General features: G+C 39.3%; 1 protein-coding gene across 5 annotated transcripts in view; it reads right to left on the reverse strand.

Annotated features, from left to right (window-relative positions):
• ELP1 (elongator acetyltransferase complex subunit 1) overlaps positions 1–25,697 on the reverse strand; it is a 63,328-nt gene that overhangs the window by 11,203 nt on the left and 26,428 nt on the right. For all 5 annotated transcript variants that reach the window (XR_014326323.1, XR_014326324.1, XM_082842768.1 and 2 more), the window contains 16 exons: positions 25,142–25,245; positions 23,893–23,946; positions 23,695–23,800; positions 22,732–22,847; positions 22,289–22,362; positions 21,470–21,548; positions 21,288–21,367; positions 19,579–19,716; positions 19,384–19,469; positions 18,915–19,063; positions 18,218–18,341; positions 17,193–17,290; positions 15,516–15,717; positions 13,359–13,420; positions 1,842–1,904; positions 1,399–1,459 (listed from right to left, as the gene is read on the reverse strand). Coding sequence is in view for 3 of the 5 variants with exons in the window: in XM_082842768.1 (XP_082698894.1) it covers positions 1,399–1,459; positions 1,842–1,904; positions 13,359–13,420; positions 15,516–15,717; positions 17,193–17,290; positions 18,218–18,341; positions 18,915–19,063; positions 19,384–19,469; positions 19,579–19,716; positions 21,288–21,367; positions 21,470–21,548; positions 22,289–22,362; positions 22,732–22,847; positions 23,695–23,800; positions 23,893–23,946; positions 25,142–25,245 (1,596 nt within the window). In the remaining 2 variants the exon portion in view is untranslated. The remainder of the gene's footprint in view (positions 1–1,398; positions 1,460–1,841; positions 1,905–13,358; positions 13,421–15,515; positions 15,718–17,192; positions 17,291–18,217; positions 18,342–18,914; positions 19,064–19,383; positions 19,470–19,578; positions 19,717–21,287; positions 21,368–21,469; positions 21,549–22,288; positions 22,363–22,731; positions 22,848–23,694; positions 23,801–23,892; positions 23,947–25,141; positions 25,246–25,697) is intronic.

A 25,697-nucleotide genomic window follows, 5' to 3' on the forward strand; every position in this document is an offset into this window, starting at 1 on the left:
GAGGCCACAACAGTGAGAGGCCCACGTACAGCAAAAACAAAACAAAACAAAACAAAACATCATCCAAGAATACTCTCTACCACTAAACTTACAAAATCACCTGAACAAAAGACTTGGTATCTAACCCAAGAGAAGACTAGTAAATAAAAGGAGTGCACAGGAAGCTGCTAACAAAAATAGGAGGAAAGTCTCTGAAATGCTTCTTAAACATATAAGTATTAGGTCTTTGTAGTTTTTCATCTACAAATACACAATACTTATATGTTTAAGAAGCACTTTTTCTAGGTTCTAATTAATGGAGAAAAATCCAAGTAAGAGTGGGCTAGATGGATTGTTACAGGGCCAGGAAGGATGCTTCCAGTATCCAGTTAGGAGTACCTAAAGTGAATGATACACAAAGAACCCTCCCAGTTTTGAGTAGGAAAGGGTAGTAGAGAGCAGGCAGGGTAAGAATATAAATACATGTTAATGTCAGAAAGGCCAGACATTACTTACAGGGTAGACTGTGCAGAGCTTAAAATCAACCTCTACTCCCAAAGACTTTTATAAGTCCAACTGATGTCCTTCTTTTACACTTTGCTTTTAAGGGATACAGTGAACACCAGAGTATTCTAGAACTGATAACACTCATCTGTTATTGAGGGACCATCTGCAAAGGTTCTTCTTTTTATTATTACTTTCTGGGCCGCACCACACAGCATGCAGGATCTTAGTTCCCCAACCAGGGGTCAAACCCAAGGCCCCTGCAGTCTAAGTGCAGAGTCTAAACCACTGGACCACCAGGGAAGTCCCTTCTTATTTTTAAAAAATTTTTATTTTGAAAAAGTTTCAAACCTACTTAAAGGTTGCAGTAATTCAATGTACATACATATACCCTTCACTTAGATTTATCAATTATTAACATTTTGCCATATTTTTGGCTGCCTCTGTTTCTACACACACACATTTTTGTGGAACCCTCTGAGAGGAAGTTGCAGATATGATTCTTCCCTCTTAAATACTTCAGCATCTCTCTCTTAAGAATCAGGATATCATCTATATAACCACAATACAATTATTAAATGCAGGAAATTAACCGTTTGATACAATATTATCTAATATACAGTTCATATTTGAGTTTACCAACTGTTCCCAAAGATTCTTAATTGTATCTTATCACAGGTTTTTAACATTCAAATAAGTTATGTGCTACTATTTAGCAACATAGCATATTTAAAAACCATGTTCAGAAGTAAATTTCACACCCAGTGGAGAACTCTGATTGACTCGATATAATGAGTCCTTTCATCACTGACATGATTAAAGGATGTAATAGCACAGGCAGTACTTTCCCGTCTCCCTCTCCCCCAGCAGTTCTATACTTCCAAATCAGGAATTCTATCTTAATGTAACGCTCACCTTCTAAAATGGAAGGCTTTACGTTGGTTTCTATAATATCTGGTCTGTTATATTTATGTACCTAAAAAAAAAAAAAAAAACAACAATTTTAGGCAGGAAAACTTCAAATCATTGGAAAGTTAAGATACTTGGAAATGGATCACTTTCCGAGGTGACAGGATATTTTCCAGAGGAGTAGGCCTCCTATAAGGTAGCCAATGAAAACTCAGTTCATTTCAGTAAATATTAGTAATATTTCATATTTAGAGGACTAATTCCAAACATCAAGAATAAACTTTTTAGATGGTTTAAAAAGCACTGCTTATCCTTAGACCAGGAACCTGAACTATTTCTAACAAATTTCAGTAGCTCCGAAGACAAGGGACTGCGGCTGACACTGTCTCCCCTGTGCATCTTGCTCCGCTTAGCACTTCATGCAGGGAGGAGTTTTGAAGTCCTCTTACCAGTCTCAGAGCTTCTTCCCAGGCAGCTCCTTCTAACAGCAAGAGCACAGCTTCTTCATAATCCTGACAGGGGAACATCAAGGAAGGTAACAGGCTAATGGAGCAAGTGTGTTAGATGCCACCATAATAAACTGCAAAACTGCCCACAGAGCTGCCTCCCTCTGCCTTTCCAGCCTATCACTCACAGTCCCAGTTGGTGGGACTGGCCTAGAGTACATGCTCGATAAATATTGATGCAAGAGACAAAGGAGGGGTGTCAATTCTGGAAATGATCACAAAGCACAAGGTATGCATCACCTCTCTACATCCCTGAGCATCAAAACCACGAGAAAGACTGTTAGAAATGCCCATTTCCCCAGCTGCGCCTCCAAATCTGATCCCAGAGGTTTAGGTGGACTCCTGAATTGACAAGTACACACTCTGGAAAAATGGCAGACTAGAATAGTAACCTTCTAAACCATTTTTTCTTTTTTAATGTTTATTTTTTTATTTTGAACTTCAAACTTACAAAAAACTGATGAGTGTAATAAACACCTGCATACCCTACAGTCTTTAACCATTCGTGATGCTTGTACCCTTATCACTAAAAACTTTTGATCATGTACCCCAATACATAATTAGTTAATGTACTTAAAAAGCATATAAAAAACACGTTTTTAAAAGATGAAATATATGAGGCAACTGGCTGAGTTTCTTCAAGTAATCTCTGTCATAAAAAGGGGGGGGTGTATACATTAGATAAAAGGGATTTAAAGGACATAACAAAATGCAATACCTGTCCCTAGACTGGAATCTAATTTGGATCGATCTACTGTAAACAATTTTGGAATATTGAGGGAACTTAAATTGTAATTATTAGATGAATTAAAATGTGTCAACATGGAGAGATGAAGATCATAACCAAACACACCAAATTTACAAACAGAACAAACAGCATAATTTCATTTTGGTTAAAAATACGTGTGTGTGTGTGTGTGGAGAGAGGGGGTGGGGAAGAGACAGAAAGGAGAGAGAAAACTCTAGAAAGAAAACAAGAGGTGCTAATAATAGCAATCTGAGTGGTAGGAATGAGATGTTTTTATTTTCTTGTATGTGCTTTCAGCACTTTAAACAATCTATAATACATATATACTACTTTAAATAGGTTATTTTTAATTAAAAAGATTGATTAAACATTTTCTTCCGAGAGCCCAAAGGATCCTTGCAGGCCTGTACCACGTGTCCCAGAGTAACGCGGTAGGATGTGTTTTGCTTGACTGGCAATGTGTGAGTGTGTGTGTTTTATTGAGATCAAATTCACATAACATACACTGAATGATTTTAAAGTGTGTAATTCGATGGTGTTTACTGTATCACAATGTTGGTAACCACAAGCTCTCCCTTTCAAAATTTTTTTATCATCACATAAAAACACTCCATATCCATTAACCAATCCCTCCTTATTTCCCACTCCTCTCACCCCCTGGTAACTTCTAACCTGCTTTCTGTCTCTCTGGATTTGCCTAATCTGGATATATTGTAAAAAAGGAACCACACAATAGGTGACTTTTTGTGTCTGACTTATTTCACTTAGCATATGTTTTTAAGATTCATCCAAGTTGTACCATCTACTGGTTCTTTGTTCCTTTCTTTCCCCTTATTTTTTTTGATTGTAGTAAAATTTAATATAAAATTTACCCTTTTAACCATTTACTGTATAGTTCGGTGGCATTAAGCAAATTCACACTGTTGTGAAACCATCACCACCATCAGTCTCCAAAACTTTTTTTTATCTTGCAAAACTGAAATTCTATATCCATTAAACAGTAAATCCCCATGTTCCCCTACCCCCAGACTCTAGCAACCATCATTATACTTTCTGTCCAGATGAATTTGACTACTCTAGTTACTTCATGTAAGTAGAATCATACAATATTTGTCCTTTTATGTGAGTTATTTCACTCAGCATAATGTTTTCAAGTTTCATCTAAGTTGTAGCATGCATCAATTTTTCATTCTTTTTTATGACTGAATAATATTCCTCTGTGTGTGTGTGTATGTGTGTGTATCTGTGCATGTATGCACATATCACAATTTATTCATCTGTTCATCTGTCTTGATGGACATTTGGGTTGTTTCCACCTTTTGGCTATTATAATGCTCTAAAAATATCAACATTTGTATACAAGTTTCTTTGTGGACGTATGTTTCCATTTCTCGAGTATATATTTAGGGGTGGAACTGCTGAATCATATGGTAATGCTATGCTTAATTTTTTAAGGAACCACCAAACTCTTTTCCATAGCAGCTGCACCATTTTACCTTCCCACTAGCAATATACAAGGGTTCCTATTTCTCCACATCTTTGACAACACTTATTTTTCATTCTTTTGATTAAAATGATTCTAGTGGGTATGAAGTGATAGCCCACTGTGGTTTTGATTTACATTTCCTTAATGAACAACGATGTTGAACATCTCTTCATGTGGTTAATGGCCATCTGTATATCTTCTCTGGAGAAATATCCAAGTCTTTTGGCCATTTCAAACAAAATGAGTTGTTTGTCCTTTTGTTCTTGAGTTGTAAGAGTTCTTTACATATTCTGGACATAACAAGGAAACTATACACCAATATTCCTTGTGAACAAGCAAAAAAGCCTCAAGTAAACTTTCAAATCCACCAATATAGGTCATACATTATGACCAAGTTGGGTTTAACTCAGGGATGCAAGATTGGTTTAACATTCAAAAGTCAGTGCAGATGAGTGATCAAGATGGTGGAGTAGTAGGACATGAAGCTCACCCCCTCCCACAAATATATCAGAAATACACATACATGTGGAACAATTCTCACAGAATATCTACCAAACGCTGGCAGAGGACCTCAGAACTCTGAATGAGCAAGAAAATCTCCCTGTAACTGGGTAGGACAAAAGAAAAAAAAAAAGAGAAAGGAATCGGGACAGGACCTGGGCCCTTGGGAGGGATCTGTGAAAGAGGAAAGGTTCCTGTACCCTGGGAAGTCCCCTCACCAGTGGGGAGATTAGCCGGGACAGAGGGGGAGCTTTGGAGCCTGGGAGGAGAATGCAGCAACTGGTTTGCAGCAGCTAGAATGGAGAGACAGACAGTGCCACCGCCCTGCACTCCCCAGCCTAAGACACAAGTCCTCTGGTATGGGCGGGGGCTGGGTGTGTAAACTTGGGCTTCAGAGATCAGACCCAGGTAGACAACTGGAGTGGGCTGCACGCAAACAGCCTGAAGGGGCTAGAGTCTGGTGCAACCACACCTGGGAGTGCACGCGGAGGAAAGCTAGGCTGCTTTAGAGGCCAGGTGCCATTGTGTGGGCGGTGCGTGAGGGGAGGGGCAGGACCTGCCACTACAGCCTTTCTCCCTGCAGGAGCTCTCAGGCAGCAGAACACCGCCTACACGAGCTCCAGGAGCAGTCACGAGCAGCGACTGCCCTCTGGGCTTTAGGAGTAATCACCAGCTGCCACCACCACCCTTCTGGACTCCAGGATTGGTCGTGAGCTGCCTCTACTCCCTTTGCATGCTCTAGGGGTGCACGTGATCTGCCAGTGCCACCGAGAACCCCAAGACCAGGCACTAGCTCCCATATCTGCACACCCCCTATCAAGGGGATGATGGCCAGCACATGCTGAGGAAAGACGCTACAGGTAAAAAAAAAAACAGCCCTCATGGGACTTTACTGGTGGTCCAGTGGTTAAGAATCTGCTTCCAATGCAGGGGATGTAGGTTCGATCCCTGGTTGGGGAACTAAGATCCCACATGCCACGGGACAACTAAGCCTGCATGCTCTGTAGCCCGCGTGCCACAACTAGAGAGAAGCCCCTGTGCAACTAGAGAGGAGCCCATGCGCCGCAATGTAAGATCCCACGTGCCACAACTAAGACCTGATGCAGCCAAATAAATAAACAAACAAATAAATAAATAAATAATAAAAACAGCCCTCGCACCAAAAATATTAAACCCACACAAGATACACAGGGACAGACCCACATATAAATAGCCCTCCAAGACGAGTAGCTAACTGTTTCTCCTAAACTCACAGAATAAGAGAAATATAAGTAAAATGAAGAAGTAAAGGAACCACTCACAGTTAAAAGACCAAGAGAATTCCCCTGAAAGAACAAATAAACAGACCTCTTCAGTCAAATAGACACCAATTTCAAAAAGGAGATAATGAAAATACTGAAACAATTAAGGAAGGCTACTGACAGAAATGCAGAGTACTGTAAAAAAAAAAAAAAAAAGGAACTAGAAACTATAAAGTATAACCAAGAAAAATTAGAGAACTCATTTGCTGAGATGACAACTGAACTAAAAGCAATGAACAGCAGAATAAATAATGCACAAGAACAAATAAGTGACCTGGAAGATATCAACAGAATAATGGAAATCACCCAATCAGGACAGCAGACAGAAAGGCAAATTAAAAAAAAAAAAGAAAATGAAAGCAATATAAGAGACCTATGGGATAATATAAAGCATGCCAATGGGGACTGAAAATGTATTTGAAGAAATTATGGCTGAAAACTTCCCAAACATAAAGAAGGAAACATATCCAGGTATAGGAAACACAGAGGGTCCCAAACAAGGTAAGCCCAAATAGACCTACACCAAGACATATTATAATACAAATAGCAAAATTTAAAGATAAAGAGGATTCTAAAAGCAGCAAGAGAAAAACAAAGAGTTAATTACAAGGGGACCCCCATAAGGCTATCAGCTGATTTCTCTACAGAAACGTTGCAAGGCCAGAAGGGAGGGGCAAGATATATTCAAAGTCCTGAAAGGGAAAAGTCTGCAACCTATGATACTCTACCCAGCAAGATTATCATTTAGAATAGAAGGAAAGATAGAGAATTTCTCAGACAAGCAGAAACTAAAAGAATACAGCAATACTAAACCTATCCTAAAGGAAATATTAAAAGGTCTTCTCTAAATAGAAAAGAAGAATATATAAGAAAGAAAATCACAATTGGAAAGCAAATCACCTAAATAAGCCAGTACAGAGATTAAAAAAAAAATTTTAAATTTCTGTGAAAGTGATAACCACAATAAACAGCAAAAGGATGAACATGAAGATGTAAAAGAGGACATCAAAATCATAAAGTGTAGGGGAGGAGAGTAAGAAAATGTAGATTTTTTTTTTCATTTCCTAGAATGTGTTTGAGCCTATATGACTAGCAGTCTAAGGCAAGCAGATACAGGATGGGGTTAACATAGTGGAAAAACAGGGTAACCACAAATCAAAGACATACAATAGATTAAAAAAACCAAAAAGAACGTAAGTATAACACAAAAGAAAGTCATCGAACCACAAAAGATAAAAAGAAAAAGGGACAAAGAAAAAATATAAAATCAACAGGAAAACAAGGTTAAAAAGACAATTAATACATATCTATCAATAATTACCTTAAATGTCAATGGACTAAATGCTCAAATCAAAAGACACAGAGTGGCAGACTGAATTAAAAAAATGAGCCTACATACAATACCTGCCTGCAAGAGACCCACTTCAGGGCAATGAACACACAGAGATTGAAAGTGAGGGGACAGAAAAAGGTATTTCATGCAAACGGAAATGACAAGAAAAGTGGGAGTCACAACACTCATATCAGACAAAATAGACTTTAAAACAAAGTCCATAAAGAAGGATAAAGACGGACACTATATAATAAAAGGATCAACACAAGAAGAGGATTTTACACTCGTCAACATATATTCACCTAATATAGGAGCATCCAAATACACAAAACAAATACTAACAGACATAAAGGGAGAAACTGACAGGAATACAATAATAGTAGGAGACTTTAACACCCCACTCACATCAATGGACAGATCTTCTAGACAGAAAATCAATAAGGCAACAGAGATCCTAAATGATACAATAGAACAGTTAGACTTAATTGATATTTTCAGGGCATTACATCCAAAAAAACCCATAATACACATTCTTTTCAAGTGCACATTAAACATTCTCTAGGATTGACAACATACTAGGGCACAAAACAAGACTCAATGAATTTCAGAGTATAGACGTTATCTCAAGGATCTTTTCTGACCACAATACCATGAAACTAGAAATCAACCACAGGAAAAGAAATGAGGAAAAAAATGACTACATGAAGACTAGACAACATGCTACTAAAAAACCAACAGGTCAATGATGAAATCAAAGAGGAAATTAAAAAATACCTTGAAACAAATGACAATGAAAACACAACCATACAAAATCTATGGGATGCAGCAAAACCATTTCTTAGAGGGAAGTTCATAGTGATACAGGCCTTATTCAAAAAACAAGAAAAATCTCAAATAAACAACCTAACCAACCACTTAAAACAATTACAAAAAGAAGAACAAATAAAAGAATTATAAAAAGTAATTCATGAAGTAATTCATGAATAAAAATAATTCATGAAGTAATTCATGAATTACATGAAGTCAGTAGAAGGAAGGAATTAATAAAAATCAGGGAGGAAATAAAGATTTAAAAAACAACAGAAAAAAAACAATAAAACAAACAGCTTGTTCTTTTAAAGGATAAACAAGATTGACAAGCCTCTGGCAAGACTCACCAGGAAGAAGAGAGAGAGAACCCAAATAAACAAAATAAGAAATGAAAAAGGAGACATGACAACTGATACTGCACAAATACAAAAAACCATAAGGGAATACTATGAACAACTATATGCCAACAAATTGACAACCTAGAAGAAATGGACAAGTTTCCAGAAACATAGAACCCACCAAAATTGAATCAAGAAGAAACAGATAATTTGAAAAACCAATCACTAGAGGTGAAATAGTCTGTAATTTAAAAAACTCCCTACAAACAAAAGTCCAGGACCAGATGGCTTCACAGGTGAATTCTACCAAACATAAAAAGAAGAACTTATACCTATCTTTCTCAAACTCCTCCAAAAAACTGAAGAGTGGGGAACACTCTCAAAGACATTCTATGAAGCTGCCATCATCCTGATACCAAAACTGGACAAAGACACCACCAAAAAAGAAAATTTTAGGCCAATATCTTTGATGAATACAGAGGCAGAAATTCTCAACAAAGTGTTCGCAAACTGAATCCAACAACACATAAAAAAGATCAGACACCACGACCAAGTGAGATGCATCCCAAGTTCCCATGGATGGTTCAACGTACGCAAGTCAATGTGATACACCACATCAACAAAAGGCAAGACAAAAACCACATGACCATCTCAATAGATGCAGAAAAGCATTTGACAAAATTCAACATCCATTTATGTTAAAACCCCTTTCCAAAGTGGGTATAGAGGGAACATATCTCAACATAATAAAGCTATTTATGACAAACCCACAAGCAATATAATACTCAATGGTGAAAAGCTGAAAGGCTTCCTGCTAAAATCTGGAACTAGACAAGGATGCCCACTCACACCACTTCTATTCACCATAGTATTGAAAGGCCTAACCACAGCAATCAGACAAAAAGAAATAAAAGGTATCCAAATCGGAAGGGAAGAGGTAAAATTGTCATTATATGCAGATAACATGATACTATACATAGAAAACCCTAAATACACCCCAGAAAAACTACTAGAACTGATAAACAAATTCAGCAAGGTAGCAGGATACAAGATTAACATACAGAAATCAGCTACATTTCTTTACACTAACAATGAAATATCAGAAAGGGAATGTAAAAAAACAATACCTTTCAAAATCACAGCCCCCCAAATAAAATACTTCGGAATAAACCTGACCAAGGAGGTGAAAGACTTATATGCTGAAAGCTATAAAACATTAAGAAAGATAATTGAAGATGACTCAAAGATATGGAAAGAAATCCTATGCTCTTGGATTCAAAGAATTAATATTGTTAAAATGGCCATACTACTGAAAGCAATCTACAGATTTAATGCAATCCCTATCAAATGACCCATGACATCTTTCACAGAACTAGAACAAGTAATTGTAAAATATATATGGAACCACAAAAGACCCAGAATTGCCAAAGCAATCCTGAGGAAAAAGAACAAAGCAGGAGGCATAACCTTCCCAGACTTCAGACATACTACAGAGCTACAGAAATCAAACCAGCATGGTATTGGCACAAAAACAGACAAATGGATCAATGGAACAGAATAGATAGCCCAGAAATAAATACACACAACTACTGTCAATTAATCTTTGATAAAAAAGTCAAAAATATATAATGTGAAAAACACAGTCTCTTTAGCAAGTGCTGTTGGAAAAGTTGGACAGCCACATGTAAACTGATGAAGTTGAAGCACACACTACACAAAATAACCTCAAAATTGTTTAAAGACTTAAACATAAGACATGACATAGTAAAACTCCTAGAAGAGATCACAGGCAAAACATTCTCTGACATAAATTGTACCAATGTTTTCTTAGGCCAGTCTTCCAAGGCAATGGAAATAAAAACAAAAATAAACAAATGGGACCTTGTCAAACTTACAAGCTTTTGCACAGCAAAGGAAACCATAAACAAAACGAAAAAACAACCTATGGAATGGCAGAAAATATTTGCAAATGATGTGATGGACAAGGGCTTAATTTCCAAAATATACAAACAGCTCATATAACTCAACAACAAAAAATCAAACAACCCAATCAAAAGATGGGCAGAAAACATAAATAGACATTTCTCTAAAGAATACATACGGATGGCCAATAGGCACACGGAAAGATGCTCAACATCATTCATTATTAGAGAAACACAAATCAAAACGACAATGAGGTACCACCTCACACAGGTCAGAATGGCCATCATTGAAACTCTATAAAATAACAAATGTTGGAGAGGATGTGGAGGAAAGGGAACCCTCCTACACCACTGGTGGGAATGTAAGTTGGTGCTGCTGCTATGGAAAACAGTATGGAGGGTCCTCAGAAAACGAAAAATAGAATTACGATATGAGCCAGCAATCCCACTCCGGGGCATATATCCAGACAAAACTAATCCAAAAAGATACATGTACCCCTATGTTCATAGCAGCACTATTCACAATAGCCAGGACATGGAAACAGTCTTAATGTCCATCAACTGATGAATGGATAAAGAAGATGTGGTACATATATACGATGGAATACTACTCAGCCATATAACAGAACAATGGTATTTGCAGCAACAAGAGATCATCATACTAAGTGAAGAAAGAAAGACAAATACCACATGATGTCACTTATATGCGGAGTCAAATATATGACACAAAAGAACCTATGTACGAGACAGAAACAGATTCACACTCATACAGAACAGACTTGTTTCCAAGGGGGAAGAGGGTGGGGGAGGGATGGAGTGGGAGGTTGGGGTGAGCAGATGTAAGCTATCATATATGGAATGGATAAACAACAAGGTCCTACTGTATAGCACAGAGAAGTATATATTCAGTATCCTATGATAAACCATAATGGAAAATAATATATAAAAACGAATGTATATATATGTACAGCCGAATCACTTTGCTGTATAGCAGAAATTAACACAACATTGTAAATAAGCTATTATCCTTCAATTAAAAAAAAGAAAAAACATAAATACAATTCACCCTATCACTGGTCTAAAAACAAAACAGAAAACATCTTAGTTTAAGAGGCAATCAGCAAACTTCAATACCCGTTCATGATAAAAACTCTCAGAACCAGAAATAAAAGGGAATTTCCTCAACACAAGTGGGCTAGGATTGGCAAATTTTTTCTGTAAAAGGATAGAGAGTTAATATTTTAGGCTTTCTGGGACTTTCATCCAGACTGTTTCTGTCACAACTCTTCAACTCTGTGGTTTTAAGTGCAAAAGCAGCCACAGACAATGGGTAAACAAATGGTGGGGCTATGTTCCAATAAAAATTTACAAAACAGGTGGCCAACGAGATTTGGCCTACAGGCTATAGTTTGCCAACTCCAACAACAGCCCTCCCAGTTTCTCACACCTATTAAACTCCCAAAAAAGCTAGCAAACATCACACTTAGGGTGAAAGACTGAATTTCTCCAGCTAATATCACTCACTGTAGACAAGGCCAAGAGTTAAAAACTCTATGGGGGTCCATACTTATGGAGATTCCCACACTTTTGTGAGTTTTTACCTCCAGGAGCCCTACCAGAACTTCTCACGGTGTCTGCGTACTTCTAGCAGGGGGAAGGGAAAAGCAGACATTTGAAAATACTGACAAGACCTGCACTCAAATGATTTTGGCAGACCTAATCGAAGTGGGTTTCACCAGGGCCTAACCAATGTGGAGGCAGGGAAATACCCAACTCCAGCCCCCTCTAACCTTCCTGTCCTACCTAAGAAGTGAAAAAAGACTGAGAAGCACTGGTGAGGTTCACAGACGAGGTACATGCTCACTTCAAGACTGCCAGCTAATCACAGGACTGCAGAGCACTTCTCCTACCCAACCCCCAGCCTCATCACCATATCATTAAAGACCTATTTATCAGACTTGCTTTTACCCAGTATATCACACACATTAGGCTTTTGACAGAAAATTACAAGGCATACAAAAGGGATTAAAACACAGTTTGAAGAGTCAAAGCAAGCATCAGAACACGACTCTGATACGGCAGGGATGTTGAGATTGTGAGACTGGGAACTTAAGATCAGTACAATAAATATGATAACACCTCTAATGGAAAAAACAACGTGCAAGAACAGTTGGGTCATGTAAGCAGAGAGTTGGAAATTCTAAGAAAGAGAAAGAAATGTTAGAAATCAAAAGCAGGCATCTTATCCATTTAGCTAACCATTTTAGGTGGAATATATCTTCATGTTTTCAGCCCAATCACCCAACATATTTTCTTTCCAGGATCTAATGATATCACAGTTACCTTGTTTCACTGACTCTTATTACACGAAAGACAATGAAGTATTTTAAAAGCACAATTTTGTTATGCAGATGTGCCCACTAGTGACAACTGTAACAAACACTTTCTCATCAAAGGCCAAAACCCTAGAGGCAGGAATCCCTGGTATTAATTGTGTACCTGTTAAGTCTGTGACAACGCATAGGCTTTATTATTTTCATAATAAATCCTAGAATTCTATCAAAAGCTGGTGTAGGTACTTATCTTTATAATCTGGTGGGAAATTGGAACCCATCAAGCTGCCCGAGGTAAAAGAGACATTTCCAACAGAAAGAACGGGAGTGAAAGCCGAAAAAGTGTGTAACGCTCCATCCTATTGAGAACAGTCTTTTCTCATTGTTGCTACTTTGGCAAGTTAATATAAAAGGTATAATTCCCTTCAGATTTAATTTATACTTTCTACCAAGGTCAAGCCACTAGTGCATATTATAATAGTGTTCTTTGGCACAGCAAGTGTAATTACTTAGAGATATACTGAATTTAGATTACCAAGTCAAGCCAGCAAGATGGGAGACCCTCAGGGGAAATACTATCTCTGGATTTCCTAAATACCAACAGTTCCTTTAATTTTCATGATCACTAAGGTACTTGCTTGTTGATTGGGGGTGGGGGAGGGGTGTGGATGGGAGGCACTGAGTTTACCTGGGCGTACTGTTCCAAAACTGTGGCTGCGTCGCCGTGCTTCCTCTGCTCAGCTAGCTTTCCTGCAAAGACAGTAAGCATCTGAGCACAGTCGGCTTACTAAGAACGGTATTCCCAAAACTCAAGTTGAAACGGTTTTAGGTGGTACTATTTAAATCAAAATGGTCCCCTACAAATTGGAGATTGAGCTCTACAGAGTATACATTCAAAGTGAACTGCTTTAAAATAGCATTTTCAAAAGTGTTCTCCCAGACTGCTCGAAGGATCATAAAAGGCAGGACCAAGAAACCATTCTCAGGTCAAGTACGTTTGTGAAGCACTGGGTAAGATAGAGTTAAGCGTTCTTTTGCTGAAATGCTTCATTAATATGTCTTTATTGTGTATCAAACTGTATACTTTGTGAATTTCTATGAGAGAGACAGGCAGGAATACCATGGGGTCCTATCTTAAATGGCAGTTACAATCAAAATTTAGCATGGATGTGAAAATCACATATAGTCAAAATCAGTCATGAAAAATGCTTACAAAGGCACACATGTGGGAAACTGACCTAGCATCTCACACTAATCCATTATTTCCTCTAATAGGAAGAGGCTGCTGTTTCTTTGGTTGAGCACTAGATGGGGGTAGTTGGCTTATGTCAGGGGTCTTGCAGTATCTTCAGATCTGAGACTCATTCTCAGCCCAGTTGAGATAATTACACTATGAGAGGCACACAGAACCCAGAGTTAACTAAGGGGCTGGCAGAGTCACATCTCCCATTTCATGCTAACTCCAGGGCATATTATCACTGTCAAAACCAGGAAGAGTCATCTCCACTGTTTCAATAGCTATCTTTTCTTCCGTTTGGTGACTTGTGTAAACTAAGTTAAATGTACACATGAAGTGACTCCACCCTCTAACATTTCTCAAAAATCTTTGAGCACTGTCTTCTCCACCTTTTTCTGCTAAGCATCTGGGAGAACTAGGTGCACTCCATTATAAGGCATGACACACAGCAAGCTAAGAGTTGAAAAGAATGTAAGAGAAGATAACAGACACCAAGAACAGAACTAGAAAATTTAAACTAAAAATAACAAGTTTCGAGAGCAGAAATATCAACGGAGCCAGAATGAAGAGTTAATAAGACTCAAATAAGGACTTCTTGGTACCTGTAAAAAGAGTTCAGCTTGGAAATTGAAAGGGCTTATAGAAGAGTCCACAGATATAATAACCAGAAAATGCCAGAAACAGAAAAGTGATAATCTCACACATTTTTATAATCCCAAAGGAAAAAAAAACAATGTGAAATTACTCAAGAGAATATGTATGTACATTTAACAGGATGTAGTTTAGATTTTTTTTCAGGACTGCTTTTTATGGGGATATCATAACAATATTTACAAGACTCTTGAAAAGGTGGGGGGAAAATATACCAGCCACTCACTCACTTCAAGCATGGCTGAGAGGGCCAGAGCCGCACCCGTCACTTCTCCCAGGCACTCTGGGAATGTCACTCCACTCTAAGAAATCAGACTGGAATAACCTCACCTCCAGTTCAGGCAATCCCTAGATCCTGACACAGCTAAACTGCCTTTGCTTTCACATTGCTTATACATTTGGCTTCGTTTCTGAAAATTGCTATTATGGTTTCCAATGATCTATTGGCTATATTTGAACAGTCCCACCTGGAAATTCACCTTTACATTCTCGCAGGGCACATTGCTACCCAGCTACACTGTACCCGGTCTCCTGTAAAGTGTGAGTTTGGTGAATGAGGTAGAGAAAAGTGTTAGCTAGATCATTTCCAACTTTGAGTGTTCTCTCACGATTCTAGCTTTTCCCCTTCCTGAGGACTGGAATACAGATGTGGAGAAAATCCACCTTCAACTTTCTGCCTAAGAGATGGCAGATCTGCACCATGGGAGGACTTGTCAGTGCCATGAGAGACACAAGTAAACTGCTTTGTTTTTTGTGCCATTGTATTTGGGGAACTCTCGTAGCAGTTAAACTTTTACTCTACCTAATAAGCCACTCCAAATTAACCTTTACCCATGCACATGACAGTGCACCAAGGTGTGCTCCCACCTGACACATGTCTGCAAAACTGCCAAACAAAACCACAGAGACACAAAGCCATTAGAGAAGTTATCTTGGAGAACCTAATGGCGTGTTTACCTGCCAGAGTTCTGCCCAGGCCAGCCAGCTGGTCTTTGGTCAAGTGAAGCTGGGCTGCCACACAGAGAGCTTGCTGCCAACTGCCACAAGCCAGAAAGGCGCTGAGAGCTTTCTCGTGGGCACCAGCGCGGGCAAACACAAGCCCTGCTGGCTCACAGAGGTTCTCCTGCAGCAGGTGTTCCCCGTAAGCAATGCTGATGTCCTGGGACAGGAGGAGACAAAGGGTTGGTGAGGACAGGTGATAACTGTTTTTTTAAATCTCCAAGGTAGGCTGCCTCGGTCATTATACTTGAAACTCCCTGGAATGACTTAGAAAAACCCTGTGGATGACCAGTGAATTCATCTTTCTTCCACTCAAAACCTTACTGAGGATGTGCCATGTATTCATCCAACAAATAATTACTGAGTGCTGTTCAGGGCAGCGGGAGTAACACAGCAAAGCAAAAAATAAAGCCAAACAAAGCAAAAACAAACAAACAGAAAAAATAAACAGTAACAAGAACCCCTCCCAAGTTCCTGCTCTTGTGGTGAAAGAGTATGGACTTATAAACACACTGTGGTCGACAGCATAATGGCAGATAGTGGTAAAGGGATAGAGCGATGGAAGTGCTGTTTCAGAGGGCTGTGAGGATTAGAAGCCATGTGAAGAGTTACGGGACAGTATTCCACGCCAATAGCACAGAAAGCACCACGGCCATCGGGCAGGAATGGGTATGGAACGCACAGGAAAGAATAATAAAAAGGCTGGTATGACTGAAGCACACAGAGCACAGGAGACGAACAGATAAGGCAAATGAGAGAAAAGAGGCAGGCTTTGGCCAAATTCTGTATTCCCCAGGCTCAGTATGAGGCAGGAAAACAGAGGGACATAACACGGGGTCCCTGCCCTTAAGGAAACCCACAGCCTGGTGGGGCAACAAATCAGTAGATAGCAGATTGATAAATGCCATCCCCAAGGTTAGAACAAGGTGCTCTGGGAGCTCAGTGTTTGGCACCTCAGCCAGGAACGGCTTTCTGGCAGAGGAGACCCGAGAGTTTAGAAGGACAGGAGGGCTAAAGAAAGTGGAGGAAGAGGGCTGCCAGAGGCAGCTGATGCTGAAGAAGCAGGCAGGGGCCAGATGACAGAAAGACGTGTACAATTTGTGGACAAACTGAAAATGGTGGTGATGATGGCACGGGCTCCATATCCCAGGTCGGCCACCTCACGTCCCAGGTCCTGAGGCAAGGTGGTTCCTCATTTGAAAATTGTGCACAACACCTACCAGGTTGTTGTAAGAATTATAATACATGTAGCTGATAAGCAAAGTACTGCATATGAGAAAAGCTAAACAGATGTTTGTTCAAACAAGCGAACCAAACTTTATGCAGAAATACATGGGAAAGATCAGCACTATTCAGGATGATCATGAGTTTGGGCTGGAGGAGGGGCAGGATGGAAACTGCCATGGTATTCCCGAGGAGGATCCAGAGACAACGCCTAGGTTTCTTGCCTGGGCAAGTTCTTCAGAAGAGGAACAGGTCAGGGCCTTTCTCCCAGATAAGAAGTTCAAGATGAGGCTAATTAGTTTGAAGATAAATCTTGAAACCAAGGACAGTGTCAGGGACTCAGGAGCCTCATCCTTCTCCAACTACAGCACAAAGCAAAATCAGGAGAGCCTCATTTCACATGCTACACACCTTGTACTGCTGCGAGTTTGGCGGATATAACTTCAGAGCTTCGTTATACAAGTTTTTATCTTTTATTAAGTTTAAGCATTCTGGGAAGTACTCCGGTCCTACAGGAATAAGATTCATACACACACAAGCTTGAGACTTGGGAAGCATAATGGATTTCATTTCTACCAATGGTCCCTACATAAAATCAACAAGGGACCTTTTTAAGACCCGCATAATTAGAGTATCTGGAGAACGGGAATGCAGGAGTGTGAGCTTTAATGAGCACCACTGCAGATTCTGAGGTATGAGAAGCACCAGCTGGAATCAGAGTTCTACTTAAAAGGAATTTTACACCACCCCTGATGAATGACCATCCAGCCCAGTGTTTGCTCAGCCTCCTTAGTAAGAATCACCTGGGGAGCTTATTAACCATACACACGCCTGAGTCCCGTCCCAGCCCAGCTGAACCAGATCCTCCAAGGAAGCCAGAAGCTGAAGGCTTAACAAGCACCCCAGGTGACTCTTCCTTGTCCCCGTCTCAGCCCTTAGGAAAGAGTCATAACTGCTGAAGCGTGAGGCTCCACTACTGGTCAGGGATGGGGTGAAGCACAACACCCGGCATCGTGTTGCTTAGACTCCATTTCACTGCCAATCAAAACTGTGTCAGGGCACTGCCAGTAGGCATGGCCACCAGACAAGCTGGGTTTCCTTCAGGTGTCTGCAAACACCAGGAGAAGAGTGAATTATCAACCAATTTTGATTTTAAGACACTGAAGTGAATTTCGAGGAAGATCACTCTTGACTCAGAAGCATCTGCTCTTTCTTCTTAGCTATGGAGCTCCTCCCGTTCATTCAAAGACATTTGCTTTACCCTCAGCTTTTCAAAACATATGATAAAAATAAGGTGCGCGTACGTAATTGTTAACATTTTCAGGTGTGGAAATTGAAATCAGTCTGTCTAAACTAACATTTGATTGCAATTTATACCCTCCCTAGTTCCAAAGAATATTTGAAGCAGAAATAAACATACTAATCCTCACACTTACCACATTTGCTGAGGTGGCCAATGGCTTTTTCATACCGTTTCAAATATTTGTCTATAGTGAACCGCTGATAATTCGTTTCCATTTTCTTAAGTGTATTTAGAAATGGAAGGTATTCTTTGGGATCCTAAGAATTTAAAAAAAGAAAATTTTTAAAGGACAATTTTATTGCTTGTGATTATACTACTTATAAAAATAAACATAATAATTATAGCAATGAAACGAAAGCTACATCATTTTTAAAATATGTAGTGTATTAATATATTAATTGTATATAAAACCAAACTACATAAAGCCACTTTTGGTAAAAATGCCTTAACATACGGACATATTCTCCAGGTTCCCAATTTGCACTGGAAAAAGAAGCTACATGATAGAACTGGACTGGAATATGAATCATTTGTTATATTTCCTTTATAAGAGAATAATTTGTTCACACTTATGCCTGTAAGCTTAAAAATAACTCAGTAATTTTATTTCCATTGCTCATCCTAGCAATCAAAACACTTTGGTAAGCCCAGAACAGCGACAGAGAATGAGCTTGGAATTATGGGCCCTGGAGACTCACAGTTCTGCCTCGAGGCCTGTCCTCACAGCCTTAACATCAGACCAAACACTGCAGTGTCAGGAGTACTGTTTCATACTACCATGTTCGCATAAACAAAAATGAGAAGTATGTCTAAGTAGTAACTCCACATACCTTCTGTGACTTCTCAGCTACCATGAGGACCAAATCAAAGTTATAGGTCCCAAGAGAATGATCATATAATTCATTAACATCTACAAGCAGCAGCAAATACTTCAGGGCCTCTTCAGCACTCACAGCATCAGGAACAGGTGCAGCACTTCCTGTCAGTGTGTAAGAAAACAAAACAGAACAAAACCATTTGGGAAAAAAACCCACACACCTAGCAACATAACCAAAAAGACAAAGTAATACGTTTTCCTGGCAGAACTGGACACCAGATGAATATATTCTTTTGACTCTTTTGTACAAGCTTTATAGGGCAGCATTCAAAGAAATGGACCCAGGTCTTAAAATGGAGACCAAAAGGCCACACGCCAAATCAGTGATGTGACCCTGGTCCTGGTCAGTGTGATCTCCAGAAGACCGAAGACCCGATGTCAGTCGAGGCCCCGATACACACACTCTGTCAACATGTCTCTACCTTGAAGCTCGTGTACCTTCTGCAGCACAATTTCCAGTTCTGGGGTTGTTTTTTTCACGTGAGAGGTGAGTATTGATAGGCAGTACCTGAAGTAATAAGTGAAGTACACCAGAATAAGAAAGACGAGCAAGCTGAAGAGAAACAACTACACACTTCTGTTACTCAAAAGATGCCACCTAACGACAGCACACGTACTTGTGAGGATTTATGTTCTCCATGGCTGCTCTCATAGCATCGCAGATAAGGTCTACTTTTTTCCCATCAGGATCGCTGGACAGCTGGACAGTGCTGGTAACTGGTGGAGGGTACATGGTTTTTGTAACATCTTCTTCCCTGCGAACAAGCGTGTGTTACAAGGTCACTAACTGAACATATGTCCCAGCTATCAAACTACTAACATATATGTTGGAGTGCCGATGAGATAATAAATAAAAAATGGCTTTTGGAAGACAGTTTAATTCTAAAAATATTCATATATGGTGAAAAATGGAAAAACTTGCTGAGAAAATGGAAACATGTCCACAGAATACTTGTATGTTAATGTTTACAGATGTTACATTCATAGAGCCCCAAACTGGGTACAGTCCAGGTGTCCACCCACAGGAGAAAGAAGAACTAAACTGCAGTATGTTTACACTACGGCATACTACTCAGCAATAAAAAAGAATAAACTAGTGATACATGCAAAAACATGGATGAAATCTCAAGATAGTATACTATATGATTCATTTATATAAAGTTCTTGAACAGGCAAAACTGATCTACAGTGAAAAACTCAAAAAAGCAGTTGCCAAGAGGGTGGGGACAAAGAACAAATGAGAAGGGATTTGGGGGAACTTTCTGAGATGAAGGAAATGTTCTCTATCTCGATAGGGGTCAAGATTACATGGAAGTATACCTTTGTCAAAACTCAGTGAATGGTACACTTATAATCTGTGCATTTCATTATATATAAATTTGACATGCAGGGGGACCCGTACACAAAGAATATGCTCTAGCTAATGTTATGCAAGGTGAAGTACTGACAGGTAAAGTGGACTGATGCCTATAATTACCTCGAAATTTGTCTAAAGTAAAGATGAAGGGTGGGGACTTCCCTGGTGGCGCAGTGGTTAAGAGTCCGCCTGCTAATGCACGGGACACAGGTTCGAGCCCTGGTCTGGGAAGATCCCACATGCCACGGAGCAACTAAGCCTGTGCGCCACAACTACTGAGCCTGCGCTCTCTAGCCCGTGAGCCACAACTACTGAGCCCACATGCCGCAACTACTGAAGCCTGTGTGCCTAGAGCCTGTGCTCTGCAACAAGAGAAGCCACCGCAATGAGAAGCCTGCGCACCACAACAAAGAGTAGCCCCCGCTCACCACAACTAGAGAAAGCCTGCACGCAGCAACGAAGACCCAATGCAGCCAAAAATAAATTAATTTTTTTAAAAAGTGCATTAGGAAAAAAAATGAATGGTGGATGGACAGATGGGAAATAGTGATAAAGCAAATACAGGAAAATATGAACTGTAGAATCTAGGTGCTGGTACAGGATGCTCACTGGACAATTTTATCAACTTTTCTACATGTTTAAAATTTTTCATTAAAAAGTTAGAAAAAATAAAAAAAATAGAAAGTTAGAAAAAAGTCACTGCAGAGGAAGACACCATTTATTTCAATTAATAGTTTTTTATGTACACCTAAAATTAAAGTCAAATAATAATTCTAAATGACATCTTTTAAAGTCTTACTTTTAAAAAGGGAAAAGACTGAAAATCCAGTACATGCGGCATCTAAGAGTTAGAGATTAAAAAAAATATATTGAAAAGTAATTTTTCTCCTCTATTTATCTGTCTGATTTCCTTAACCAGAAGAGAGAAAATTATGCATGCAATACTCATGAATTATTCAAAATACTTACTTCAATTCTGTGAAAAACAGATTAATATGATTTACAGAATCTATCTGTCTTATGAAGGTTTCCACATTTTCAAGAAACACCTACCCAAGAAAAAAATAAAAAAAGGATAAAACATTTTAGTTCAGATCATCTTAGTTCAAGTCTAAGGTAACCTATGATAAATATCAGATTCAGAATGTTACCTTAGGGTTATGATCATGAATCAGATTGAGATTAATTCTCAGTTTTCTCATGCATTCAAATGCTTCTTTAAACATTAGTCTGTGAAGAGACAGAAAATGAACAGAGAGGGCATTTCACAAAAAGTAAGCTCCCTGGACTCAGCATATTTTCATAATGATATAAACCAGTTAAAATCAAGACTATAGCCCAACTACTACTGGATTTCTACTCTGAAATCATAGAATGAAAAAAATCAGGTACCAGATTCATTTACCTTCCTAAAAGCTGTGATTTAGTCATCATGGCTGGTTGAGGACTATATCCACACACACGCACACAAGAAAATCATTATGGAACTTAGAGCTACTTTCTTTTTTAACAAAATGTTAGTAAACATTTTCCAATATAAAGTTTCCCCCAAATTCAGAGATTCAGACAATGGATCATTTCCTTCACGACAGTGGCTCAGGCATTTTTGGGTCATAGGCCTTTTTATAAGTCTGCTGAAAGCCTTAGGCCTTCTGCCCAGACAAATACACACAGACACAGGATGGTGCAAAAATTCCCTGGGTTCACAGGCCATCTAAAGCCTATATCGTTCCCCTTAGGCTAGGAAGCCCTGTTTCGTACATTGAGCCTCATGATTCCTTCTGCTAGGAATGTTTATTACACCATACGATATAAGAATCAAAGTGTGAAAAAAAGAGAGCCTCTGAGAATCTGATTGAAGATATATGTAACGAAAGATTTGAAGACTTTTAAAAATCTTAATGGAATACTTGCTGTCTTCACACATAAGTCATAACAATAAGCTAACTAATCATATACATGGTACTTACTTGTCCAACCACTTCCGAATCTGAGCTAAAACCAGGGCTCGATGATGAACAACTTCTAAGTTTCCCCTTGGCATCTTAAAATAAATAAATCAAATAGATAACTTTTTTAACTAAATAGAAAAAAATTAAATACCCAGGATATACAACTTTACCTAACTCTTCTTAGAGAACTAACACAACACTGTAAAATGAGCATAGCTTTGGCAAAATTTAGTTGTGCTCAAAACTTATTTTGACTTTTAAAAGAAGTTTCCCTCTTCGCCTTACTGGGCAGAGCCTGTATTAACACTCCTTTGTATAAAGCTAACAGAGAACTTAGCAAGGAAAGGCTTATAATAAATTAACACAAATGATAAAACAGCTTAAAATATAATCCACAAGAATTCTGTTTGCTATTTACTGTCAAATGACTATCAGAAACATAGCCTGAAAAATCAGCTTACCTGTAATATAAGCTTTGTGTCCTGGGGCACAACAGTGACAATGCGTGAACCCCTCTCCACCTTCCGCAGAGATTCCCCATTAGACACATGGCTGCTGCTCAGACCTGCCTGTAATGCTAAAGACACCACAGGCTAAGCCTTAAGAATCACTGTCAGGACAAGCCACTCTCCACTAACTGCAGCTGAAACTGCATGTTATCCAAAGTAGAAGGAAGCAATTAACAACTAAGCCGCACTGCTCTCTTACTCAGCCTCAAGACCATTAGCCCCTCTGATAAACAATCTTATCCCAGAATTTTGTGCTCTCTCACAGAGCCCTCATGCACATGCCCATACACAACGTCTCAACTGATATGGAAAACACAGGGAGGACTGGGCACCTTCTGTCTTAGTGTACTGATAAAGCTACGATCGTATCAGTGAAAGATTCCGTTTCCAAGTTATCAATAGAAGCAAAGAACATAAGTGGGCTTCTTTTTTCATAAGAAAATTGTGTGCATGCGCACACAAACACGCTGGGTGGGGGGACGTGGAACACAAAAAAAAATGCAGCCGATATCCTATGAGCCATGAGATGGAGTCCTTCAGATACACAATGGAGGGTTGCCACAGTGAGAAAAGGAAGATTACAAAGAAGATTGAGCATATTGCCCGTTTGGTGCCTACATGGTAATTCAAAGTAAAATATTAGTTATATTAAAAAATTTCCTGAAAATTGTTTGTTTACCTTAGGATGTGCTGCTTAAGGAAGGACCTCCTTCTCTTTGCTAACTGATGTGGAGTGACTCAACTGAGATATCATGTTGAGATTAGGGGCTAAGTAAATGAACTTGAAAAGTTTTCTCCAGTCTAGGACTCATGATAAAAAGCCAAAGTATGCAACAATCTTAAGTCACCAAGACTTCAAAGGACAAACGATATTAGAACAGGGACTATTTTCTATTTTATACACTGAAAACTTACTTTTCAATGATGCATCTCTCAGGCAAAAACACTGGCAAGTATGGGAATAAGTCGTCAACAATAAAAACTCATCATATACTGCAAATGATGTGATATTTGAAGCAACCTACAAAAGGTCAGGGAGGCAAACGGGAGAGTTAGCTATATTACTTGGAGCCAAGGCTGAAAAAGATCCACTGTCAGAACAAGCCTTGATACCTCAGTGTCATTGATGTAAAAGCGACATCTATCAGTCAGACCGAGGACACATTCCTGCAAAGAAATAAAATATGAAATTACAAACAATTCTAACCAAACTAGTTAAACCAAACTTTTCTATTACATGGTTCCATTACCCTATGATTTCACATCTAGGTCCTTGTAATGTGGACTGAAGGTGCCTAAGATGTGGTTGGTCCAGTGCAAAGTGTGCTATGAGGCCATCCAGTGCATCAGCAAGCTCCGCCGTTTCTATCTCCTATGCATGTCTCAAACGTATCACCTTTTGGCCCCTCACTGCCTCCACTCACAGCCACTTTCACTCTCCTCCCTTTCAACCTACTCTCTACGGGGCAGCCAGAATAACCTTTCAAACCATGAAGCACATCACACTACTCCCTGATTAAAATCATCAATTTCCAATCTATGTTAAATGAGCAAAGCCACACTCTTTCCCATGGCCTATCACTAAGGACTAGCCATTGCTTCCGTTAGGTTCCTTGAGGAAGCTGAGCTCTTCTAAGCTCACAGTATGGATAGTTCCTCCTCCCTGGAACACTCTCCCTTTCTTAGAGATAGAACTTTCTTTTTCTTCACATCTCAGCACATACACCACCACCTCCTAGAGGCTTTCCCAGACCACCAAAAGTTGGTCTCCCCATCCTCACAGCTACCATCCTCTAACTAGCCTCAAACACTTCTCTATTCTCTACCATTACACCCTGCTCATTTACTTCATTCTCCTATCAGAAGGGACAGCCATACCCGTATTGATAGATTAAAAATTCCAGAAGGGCAGGAACTAGTCAGTTGTTTGGTTTTGTAACCACTGTATCTACCACCGGCCACAATTATAGGCATTCTAATATTTGATGAATGATAACCTACTGAATACTAGTTTCAAGATTACATTTCTGTTGTCCCCAAAAGTTACTTATAAACTAACTTTGAATGTTTTGTACAAATGGGGATAAAAGTCTGCCAATTGCATTTTTCTATTTTTGAATTTATACTTCCAAGGAAAGGAATCAACTAACCACTACATGCAATCTCCTAATCCCATTTCAGAGATTTACAGGCTGAGGCTCAGGAAACTTCTCATTGTTGAGAGTGAGTAACTCCTCATTGTTGCCTTGAGATTTAGTGGACACTCAGGTCCACCTCCAAAGTACACACTCTTTCTACTTAATGCTATCAGTTCCTGGGTCACTGCTCTAAGTGGTAAGTTTTTCTGCCTGTGTTTACTTACCTCTCCTCCAACCATGGCCAGTTCGGTCTGTGTGCACGGATAAGGAAATCGAACAGGAAATCCACCAGGGTTCTTCCATGGTTCAACAGCCAGAGAGGGTGATTCTGCAGGATTGGCAGATGAGGTTTACCAAGAGCTGATCCGCTCTTTGTAAAAAAAAAACTGTTACATTAATACTTGCTAAAATACTTAACATGCAATTTAAATCACTTTACAAATTTGTTTTGGAAACTCAGTAAAGTACTCCAGTTCATTACAAGAGAAAATACAGGGAGAACACACCAGCTAATTCTACTCTATAGATTAGGGTTTTTCAGGGTAGTTAAAAGACCTAATAATCACGGCAACATGGATAAGATACAAGTATATGTACTCAAGAATTAAATATCTACGTAAGTCATAAACATGCTTTCCTAACTTTTTTTTTTTGTGGTACGCGGGCCTCTCACTGCTGTGGCCCCTCCCACCATGGAGCATAGGCTCCGGATGTGCAGGCTTAGCGGCCATGGCTCACGGGCCCAGCCGCTCTGCGGCATGTGGGATCTTCCCGGACCGG

This window comes from Leucopleurus acutus (assembly GCF_964270905.1).
Source record: "Leucopleurus acutus genome assembly, chromosome: 7".
NCBI classification, from domain to species: domain Eukaryota; kingdom Metazoa; phylum Chordata; class Mammalia; order Artiodactyla; family Delphinidae; genus Leucopleurus; species Leucopleurus acutus.